Consider the following 9,908-nt stretch of genomic DNA (forward strand, 5'->3'; position numbering starts at 1 on the left):
CCGGGGCACTGGTTGAGAAGCAAACTGAAGGCGCCCTCCCCAAACCATCCCAAAATTAATCTATGAATTAGTCATTCGTCCGACGACAGAAAGAGAGGCGAAAATTGTGCGGTAGATGTATCAACCAGGTTCCATCTTCAGTCCACATCTCGGCCATATTGGATGACCCTTGTATTGCTTTGCTTTAATGGCCCTAATGTGATTATGTAGACGTCGAATCGAGGGAGTTTGAGTCGTCGCCGAGGCGCGAGAAGCCGCCCTTTGTTGGTTTTCGGTGAAGGCCTCTTTTTTCGCCGTAGTTGCGCGGATATCAAACCAAAAAACACTCCCATGAATTTCTCCACCCTTCTTTCCCGGATAAAAATCATCAGACTGCGAGAACCAGCCGTGCTAGCAAGTAAAAATTCAGACCCAGGTATCATTGCTTGAACCATCGCGCCGTGGAGATGCCCATTCTTTTGCGCCCAATGCCCTACATACCGCCCAAGACTTTCATTTGCAAGTAACGCAACCCGCCTGTATTATCAGCCATTTGGCCTGCTCCTTCAAATAGCCCTTCCAGCTCTTTAATTAATATTTTTTGGAGTTTTCATAGGGCAAAGAAGCCAACCAGTGGTTTTGTGCCCCTTGTTTTGGATCAATGTTAAAAAAAAATCAAAGTAGAAATCCAGTGGCCTTTTAAAGACTCATTGTCAGCCACTCCCATTCCTGAGGGCCTGATGAGCCGCCGGCGCTATTGACCATGTTGGGTTGGTTGCCACCCAAAGACACCATGCTTGATGCCATCATGGAGCGTTGGCCCATGGCGAAGTTACCGTTGGACATCATGGCGCTGGAGATGGAAGGCATGCTGGGGGTCGTGCCGAGTTGTCGCCCGACGGGTTCTGCAGGACCGTCAATGTCCATGGCCGATAATGAGGTACCCTCGCTCTTGCTGTGCCTGCGCTGCCTCTTGGATGGCGCCGTGGCCGGGCGAGACGCAGATGATGAAGCTCCAGCTCCCGGCCCTGGCGTTGTTTTCAGCGGCGCGGCGGCAATCGGCACGACGCCTTTACCGCCCACTATAGTGGCCCCTCCATACTGGCTACCCGGCGTGCTGCCTGCGGTGTGCTGCCCGCTGCTGCTGGGGCTGTCACCATCCTTGTTGCTGCTGGGTCGGGTTACCGATGGAGGCGTTGTCACGACTTGACTGTTCGTCACAGCGGCGGCGGCGGCGGCGGCGGCAGCAGCCATCGACAGCGTTGAGTTCTTCCTCGAGGCGGCATTGGAACCAGTGGCCGATTTTTTCCGCGATCCTCCGACGGGAAGATTGGCGCCAGACCCTCTGTTTCGCTTCTTGATGACGTCTGTCTTCAAGCTGAGGGGCCGCACGACACCGTGGAGCTTCAAGAAGAGGCCGCAGGCATTGCAGAGAGGCTGACCCTCAGGATTACGCCTCCACAGCGGAGTCGTCTGGGTGAAGCAGTTGGTGCAAGTAGTGGGAGCGCCGCTCTCTCCGGGATTACCACTAACCGCATGCAGATTGGTCGAGGAGCCATGCTTGGAGCTTGGGGGCGGTGAAGTCGGCCTGCTTGGTGCAACTGACGAATAGCCCGAAGTGGTTCCCGGAGCGTGGCCGCCCGGAGAGCTGGGGAGCGACTGGGCAATCTGCTCGAAGCCGCTGTGCTTGGACGCCATGTGCGAGGGCGTTGACGAGTTGCGAGGAAGTTTGTTCTGCTGCTTGTTGTTGCTGTTGCCGTTGCTGTTGTTACCGAGACCAAGCGACTGCGAGTGTGATCGGCTCAGGCTGTTGCCGTCCCAGTCACCACTGGTGTCGACGTAATCAGTCGTGATGCCGCCGATCTGGACTTGCTTGCGAGTTGGGCCGCCGGGAAAGCGAGCAGCTTGCGTGCTGAACTGCCCTGGGAGCGAGGCGTCCCAGCCAAAAGACCCAGCCTCGTCGACGGCCGACGTGAAGTCGCCGTGGAGACCAACGCCGCCGCGGTCTAAAAAGGCATTGCCGTCATCTTCATCGGACTCGCCTCCAAAACCAAGCATGCTTCCTTGCTGCATCGGCAGAACGGGAGATGCGACCTGCGAATCAGTCTGGAAAACTTGGCTTGGGTCGATGTGCGTAAAGGAGCTTGGGCCGGCACTGTACGCCGGCACTGCTTCCGAGCTTGAAGTTGTGGAGGGGAAGACGGCGCTGTTGCCGTTGCCGTTGCCGTTAGCACTGCTGCCACGGGCGCCGTTGGAGTCGCCATACATGAACGGGTGGCCCATGTGATGGTTGATGTTGGAAGAGCTCTGTCGGAAGCCCTGTGGGCGGTGGTGCGGGTGGTGGTGCTGCATGTCCTGAGAGCCAAAATAGACGCCCTCGCCGTCGGGCATGGGAGTAGATGTTGCCGACGGATAGCCTGAACCGGTTGGAGAGTAAAAATCGGGGTTGTTGAGAGAGGACTGTAGCCCGGCGTTGCTGTACATGGATTGAAAGGGTCCATTGTGCATCATGGGAGAGGTGGAAGGGGAGAAGGAGAAGTTGGACTGGAAGTGGCCGGAGCCAAGGGGGTCATTGTCCATAAAGGCATCCAAATTAAAGGCCGAACTTTGGTTGTTGGCCATTTGGTGCTGCAGGGGCATTCCGTGAGAGTTATCGAGAGAGTATCCATTGATCTCAGAGTCGGCTTCCAAGTCGAGGTTGAGACCTGATGAGCTAGTGTTGATGGCACTCACGTGTGGAGAGAAGTTGGCAGGCCGTTTCCTCGTCTTGTTGTCCATTGTTAGCTCATCCATTGGCAGCTCCGTGGACGTCAACCAGGGAATCAAGGTATTTATATGGGAGTCGGGTGACCCTTGACTAGGAGAGAAAACAGACGGCGCCATGTTGGACAAGGAAAAGAATGCGCTTCTTGGGGAAAGGGAAAAGGAAAGGACAAAGTAAAGGAAAAGGAAGAAAAAAAAGTCAAAAAAATCAAGGTGGAAGAAAGCAAGAAGCTGAGTGCGCGCCAAAAGAAGAAAAAAAAAACAAAAAACGACACCAAGAGGTCCCAAAAAGCTTGTTCTCCCTGGTGGGGGTTGGGTCATAGTTTTTCCCATATTGAAATTGACTCGAAATTGACTCACCCGGCGGTCGTCTATACTCGTCTTCCTGTCATGTCGAGGGACGTAATGGAATTCATCGTTGTGCCCCCGCTGGTGAGGTGGCGGCACAGGGACGGACTGCGCTACGAACTGATTGGTAGAACCCTTGCGGCCCTTGATGGGGATTGCCGAAGCCAGCGGCTTGGATGATTTGCTGGTCTTGATGGCGGCGGTCTGGGGACCGGAGAGAGACGATGCAGGAGGCTGCGGTGAGGTGTCGTTGATGGAGGCTCCTCCCTCCTCGGCGAAGATGAAGTCGTCAATGTTCATGGCATCCATGCCCTGAGCATGGATGTCGGACGTCTTTCGCAGCTGCTGGGCAATGCCGCTGGGAGTGTTTTGTGGTTGAGTCGGTTGGGAGAGAGATCTGCGATGCGAGGAAAAAAGGAAAAAGAGAAAATATGTCAGCCAGTGCCGGGATGATGTGATGAAGAGCGAACCCGCTCCGCTCCCCCCCAAAGGAGAAGCCAAGCCATATCAAGCCTGCTAAACGGCAGCGATGCAAGAAACGACAGACCAATCAAACGAACATGGCCGGGCATGAGACGGGACGACAGAAAAAAAAATATATAATAATACCTGTTGTGCATCTTCTGCTGCTGCTGCTTACGCCTGCGCAGGTTCAGAGCCATCATGCGCCACGTCAAGTTCTCCATTCGCTGCTGGTTCGGCAGCTGCTGCTTGGTCTTGGTGAAGAACTTCCAGATCTGGGCGGCTAGCGGATCTTCGCTCTGCATCTTGTCGAAGTCGTTGTCCTTGTCGGACGAGCTCGCCTCCACCTTTTGGAACCCGTCGAACAGGGCAGCGTTGAGGATGTTGTTTTTTGACGACGAGGCTGGCTGCCCGCTCGTCACGGCGGCGGCGGCGGCATTGCCGTTGGTGAGTGCGACATGGCCGTCTTGCGAATCCATGCGGGCGAAAATGCGGTCGGTACTTCGATGGGGATCGGGTCTTCGCGGAAAGCGGTAATCGTGTTCTGTGACGGTCGGGTGCATCGCAATCGGGCTGACAACGGCCATGGATTGCGGGATGCTGTTGAGAGCGACGCTTAGAGGAATGACTGGGCGGCCACAATAGGTTGCGGCTTTGCTGAGTACGTAAGTTGCAAGGTAAGGTATATGTAGGATGATGATGCGAATCCGAGCCGAGTGGAGGGGTGACGAGAGAGGATTAAAGGGAAAAAAAAAAAAGCAACGACCCCTGTAATAGTCCTGCTTGGATGGCGGCTGGCCTGTGACAGGCGAAAGTCAAGAGGGAAGGGGAAAAAAAGCTGGCGGCGGCTGCTTGTATGAGTGAATTGGGAAAACGGCCGCACTCTGGCCGGGCGGGTCCGTCTGGTCAATCAACGAGCAGGCACAGCTCGCGGTTGTCAGTCTGTTCAGCAAGGACGAGACTAAAGTACGAGTACGGGTGCAGCTTCACCGTCAGCAGTGCGTTAGTTGAGGTAGGACTGGACAGCCGAAAAGAGGGCCCTCGGTGTGGACTCAGATCGAGCGAGTGAGCGCTGGCTGCCCTCGTCTAAGAGTGTGTCTGAGGGGAGTGAAAGTCGAGAGGCGGCTTTTGGTGAGCGAAAGCGGCGGCGGCGGCGGCCGTTGTTGTTGTTTTGCTTTGCTCTTCCTGGTTTCACCGTTGAGACGATGCGGGAAATACAACCACGAGAGAGAGAGAGAGAGCGCAAAAAGAGACGTCAGTCGGAGTCACAGACCAGACACAGACGCAGAGCGTGATGCTCCGATTCTAGGTAATTAGCAGCAGATGGTTAGAAGCAAAAATGGAGCCGTGAAGATGGAGACTGACCGATAATACTCCCGTCCCCGTACCTGCCGCGCTTTCTCATGATTACAGACCCAATGCCTGCAGCGCCGTCTACTTGGAGGTGAGGTAGAGGTACTGCCGCGACGCTCCGCGGGGGGGGGAGGAATGATGGCTTGGGTGGAGCGTGGCCAAGTATCCGTACTTGGCACTGGAGTACCGGGTATCGACATGGAAGGACCCTCGTGGCTCAGAGCCGTCGGGTCCCACCAAAAGTACGGAACTCGTACTTGGAAGTACCAGACTTACTGAGTGCAAGGTACCTCCTAAACCTCTTGGTTGCTCTATTGTAAGACCTTTGAGCTGTTGTTTATAACCTACTACTGATGGCTGCTTGCAAATATTGATATTGAACTTGTTGTGCAATAATACCATTTTGTCCCTGATGCTTCCCATTCACTCATAATGACTTGAAAAGAAAAAAAGATGTCACTTACAAGCAGGCCCGAACAATAGTACGCAGCAAAGAGTCAACCGCGAAGAAGAGAAGAGGAAAAAAAAAAAGGTACTTGCAAATGCTAGCAATCCTGCCAAGCAGAACCCTCAAGGGTACTGCAGACAAGTGCCTCTTGTACCGAGAACGGAGTCGCGCTTGCTGCTAAATGGGCCCCACCACGCAGCCCCACCATCCCGAACCCTGAGACATTTCGTTCGTGGTAGTGCACGGCGGCGATGTTGCTGTACGGTACTTGCACTTGTACCTGTACTTGTACTTGTACCTTGCACAGCAGACGATTGTCTGGTAGCAGCTCGCTCCATTGTCGAATACTACCTCTAGGTAGGTACCTCTAAAGGTACAGCTCAGTCGAGGCAGCGATCTGCTAGATGCGGCCATGACGGCGTGATCAGCGCCATCAGGAGAGCTCAGGAAATCGCGCCCCGGCCCAACAACGACAAAGAGTGCAAAAACAAGGGTTGGCCCGAGGTGCTACTGTACCTTAGTAGGTATTGCAGAGCGGGGGAAAGAACAGGTTTCCCTGCCTTGCTTCAGTCGATCGGACGTCCTGGTACTCCGTAGTCGGCAATTGCAGGCAGGCTGGTGCTTGCTACGGCGCAGTACTCGTGCCTGTACTTGTAACTGCCAGCCAAGCTGCCGAAGAAACCAAGAATCGTCAATGTACCTACACACTCGTGCATGGTACCGTGACGCTAGCATGTGCTTCTGCTTTGCAGCAACCTTAGTACCTATACCCATCCATTTGCAGAAACAGACGCTCGGCCCCACGATGCGCAATAAAGGCCGTGTCTCCCGTTCCGACTCGCTACTCGTGGGCTACATGACGAGAGCATCACCACGATGCATTGGGTGCCATTCGAAACAGGGTTTCACTCACGATGGAGGCGGGCATGCAACGGGGACCGCACCCTAGCCCGTTCCCTACGCTGCCTTGTGGGGGGCCTGGGCGTGGGGGAGGCAAAGAAAATAAATTGAAATACCAATACTATTAATTACTGTTATTAGTAGTACAGAACGTCGAGAGCAAGGCACGGAGGGTATACGAGCGAGCTGAAATGCTAAGTACTAAGGTAGGTAGGTACTCGTAAGAGAGGGATAGGTACTGGTATGGACACATAGGTACGAGAGTACCTATGTACTCACACTTACACCGGCCGGACGGATTATAGACTCGGAGTAATACTCGTACTCCATTGCTGGATACCCATACTTGTTCGATAGTGCCTTGCTAATAATTAACCCATCGTTTCAACGGGAATAAAGCCACTGTCAACGGAATATCATATCTTCAGCTAGCACGCAGTAGCTTACTGTACGCACGAACTGCGTTGACGGGAGAGAGCCCTCATACGGAAATACTCCGTACCTAAGTACCAGCTGTCTCCCTTGGCGAGCGTGGGAAGGCATTTTGGTCGAGGGCAGCGAGCCATCAGTCATGGCTATTAGTAGCAGTATGACTGCTCTATTATTCAAAGGATTGACAATTATGGGAGCAGCCATCAATCAGCATCAGCCCGTGGCGCTACTCTTGTGGCCACCACGCGCGCGCTCTTTTCGTATCGGTACGCGCAGTCCCGGCGCATTCCCGCACGAAAGCCAGGTCGACCATAGGTACTCGTACGCAGAGTCCCAGCCCAAGCCTGAATCGAGCCCTGCCCTGGTCCTCCCAGGCGGCTTCTGCCACAACTGCAAGTATTGCCCTGCCCTGCCCTGCCCCTCCAAAGGTACTGTAGCAGTGCGAATTTACATACGAGCGAGTTGCCGTGCTGTAGCAGCAAAGCCGCCGAGCAGCCGCGGTCTGCGTCTGTCTGTCTGTCTGTCTGTCTGTTTGAGCCGTTTGACGCAGCCGTGGTCCGCTGTTCTTATCTGCTAGTGGCAAGCTTTATCTCGCTGACCACTTTCTCTGACATGTGCTTGTGGGACTGTCTCCAAGCCCCTCCAGCCCCTCAGATCTCGTCTCGTCTCGTCTCGTCTCGTCTCGACTCAACCGCCTCCAGGGTCTCTTTTTCTCCCCCTCGTTCTGGCGTCACTCACACACGCTGCTTTTTTCTCTCGTCAATGCCCTAAAACAGCTCCAACCAGCTCCCCCTCCTTAACCTCCCCCTCCATCTTCATCACCCATGCGGCCTCGTTTTCCCCCCTCCCTTGCAGCTCTTTTCGCGACCGTCGAGCCTCTTTTTTCCCCAAGTCTCTCCGCTGCCTTGATTGTTCGGGCTGCCCCCACTCGTGGCTGGCAAGCAACAAGAAAAAACAGGCCACGCGCTTGAGCCGGTTCGTTCTCGTGCATCGACCAGGGCCGCTCAGTCCGGCAAAAAGGCTGCAGAGGCACCAATCATGGCTTCACGGCGCCGCCATTGGAGGAACGTGGCCGGTGCTAGCTGAGAGAGGCAAGCCGTCGGTACATGGACCACGGGCGCCGACGCAGCAAACACAAGTCATTTTCTTGATTGAACCCACAGGCAGACATGACGCTGGACTTGAGTGCTACCCTGCGCTCCCACGTTCTATCGAGCAGCTAGCCATCTAGGTAGCCAGCCGTGAGAGCAAGCAGGGTGCTCGGGCGGGCGGGCTTTACTCTAGCTCTAGCCATGCGGTCCAATCTCAAGCAAGCAAGCAAGCAAGCAAGGGAGACGACGGGAAGAGAAGAGGGCCGGAAAACACCAAACACGATGACCAAGCTGCTGCTGCCAACCAAGCACTGCTGCTCGTCTACTGTACGCGTACCGACGAGCCTCTCTCCCACCTCTGCGGTAGGTACATACTGGGCCTCGCAACAGGCTGTATTTCGTGCATTTGCCCGTTCCCCGTACTCCGTACGCGAACAAGGACGAGGGTTGCCGGACCCAAGCACCGTCTTGTACATGCTGGACCACTTCTCGCCTCGGGACCTTAACCCCGAAGACCACACACACACACCCATTCTTACCCGGCTCGCTCTTCCGCGATCCCTCGTGCCTCTCTCTATTTTTACCCTGCTGGAACGGCGGCTCACCGATTTAGGCTCATTAAAGGATCCTGCGAGTGGCGTTCCTGCCGGAGTACCCCCACCCGGGCCAAGGACGCAAAAAGGCTGCCTGCATTTTTGCTCGATTGGCCGGCCAGTTGCATGTTGCATGTTGCGTGTTGCATGGCAGTCGTCATAATACATGGCCAATAAACATCACCAGACCCAGCTCGTCGCTACATAGATGGCCCGGCCACCACCGGATACAGGTACGATCTGGGAGGCTGCATTGAAATCATGTCCGGCCTACTCTTGTGTAACGTCTTGGTCTTGTCGCCATTTTCTGTATGTACGAGTACAGTACAACGCTCCGCTCGAGTCGGACAGCCTTGGCAAGGTCCGCGTGGCAAGATGAGCGCCGCTTGTGCGAGTATGTATGAGTACATGCGAGTAGCAGCAGCTGATGCCGCTCAGCTCATGCTTACACACTACCGCTCTCTCACCTGATGAATGGCCCTTCGTCGTGTTGGTTATAGCAGCGAACATCATCACCCAGAGGCCGGCTATTCTCCAGCTGGGCTGGCAACGATTGACGGGCGCCGGCCTGGCCAGCCAGCTCTTGGCGATGCACGTCCCAGCCGCAACATAATGCATGCTAAAGCAACTCCGTCCGTACTGTATCGTTGGATATTAGGGCCGATATATCCTGGCTAGCCCTCCAATTCCAGGCGTCGACATGTCTCTCTCTCTCTCTCTCTCTCTCTCTTGTCTCAAGTATTGGACCCTACATGCATATCGGCATCGCACCAGATGAGGCCAGATGTTTCATCTCCGTTGGTACGAGTGCGGCTGTGGAAAATTTGCACATTGCCTGTCAATGTCTCAGCCTTCTCCTAGCGTCCGCGTTCGTGTCCTCGTCCTACATAGTACATTGATTATTTATTGCCATTATACCTCCCAGCCCGCAAGCCAAAACCGCCTCGGCAACCCGGGTTTCTGGATTGCACGCTTCGCGGCTGTCAATTGACGCCACAGAAAAAAACAATACATGCTTCAAGGCTGTCTTGTGGCCCTCTGGCTTGCAGCTGAGCCAACGGGAACCGACTAGATCAAATATCTGGTCAGCCGGGCCATAGTCAAGCGCCACCAGCAAGATCCAGACTTGTTGGATGAGCACAGCACTGAGGCTTGGGATAAACAATCCCAAGTTGTCTTTTTCTCTTGATGTAGTTTTTTCTTCTTCTCCTTCTTCTCCCGTGAGTGGGCTGTAGGGCCTATCGATAACCTCGCTTTGCCGCATTGCATTTCAATCTATTGTTGCACTCGGTCTGATCTGCCGAGGCATTCAACGGAAGCAGACGGTCCGTCTTATTTCTGAACAAAAACGGTTGATTGACAGGCGGAAGCGTCAAAAGCTGCCGGCAGTTGCCCGCCACAACATTTAGCCGCTGGCCGTCGCACAAGCCTGAAAGCCCCTGGTTTCCCGCCTTGTCTATCTGATCCTGGCGTCTTTACCAAGTTGCACGAGTTCTAGATTCAGTTCCAGACCGCGTCGTTCTATCAAACGAGTGGCTT

General features: G+C 54.7%; 1 protein-coding gene across 1 annotated transcript; it reads right to left on the reverse strand.

The window, feature by feature from the left end:
• Nucleotides 1-678: 678 nt before the first annotated feature.
• On the reverse strand, nucleotides 679-4,139 carry Triagg1_3849 (transcriptional regulator family: GATA type zinc finger; the record flags this gene model as incomplete). The annotated part of the gene is made up of 3 exons (XM_062898187.1): nucleotides 679-2,745; nucleotides 3,103-3,448; nucleotides 3,700-4,139. 3 exons carry the CDS (start codon nucleotides 4,137-4,139, stop codon nucleotides 679-681), a joined length of 2,853 nt encoding a protein of 950 aa, XP_062757352.1.
• Between the last annotated feature and the right edge of the window lie 5,769 nt (nucleotides 4,140-9,908).

This window comes from Trichoderma aggressivum (genome assembly GCF_033847375.1).
Source record: "Trichoderma aggressivum f. europaeum strain CBS 100526 chromosome Unknown scaffold_011, whole genome shotgun sequence".
In the NCBI taxonomy this organism is placed as follows: Eukaryota; Fungi; Ascomycota; class Sordariomycetes; order Hypocreales; family Hypocreaceae; genus Trichoderma; species Trichoderma aggressivum.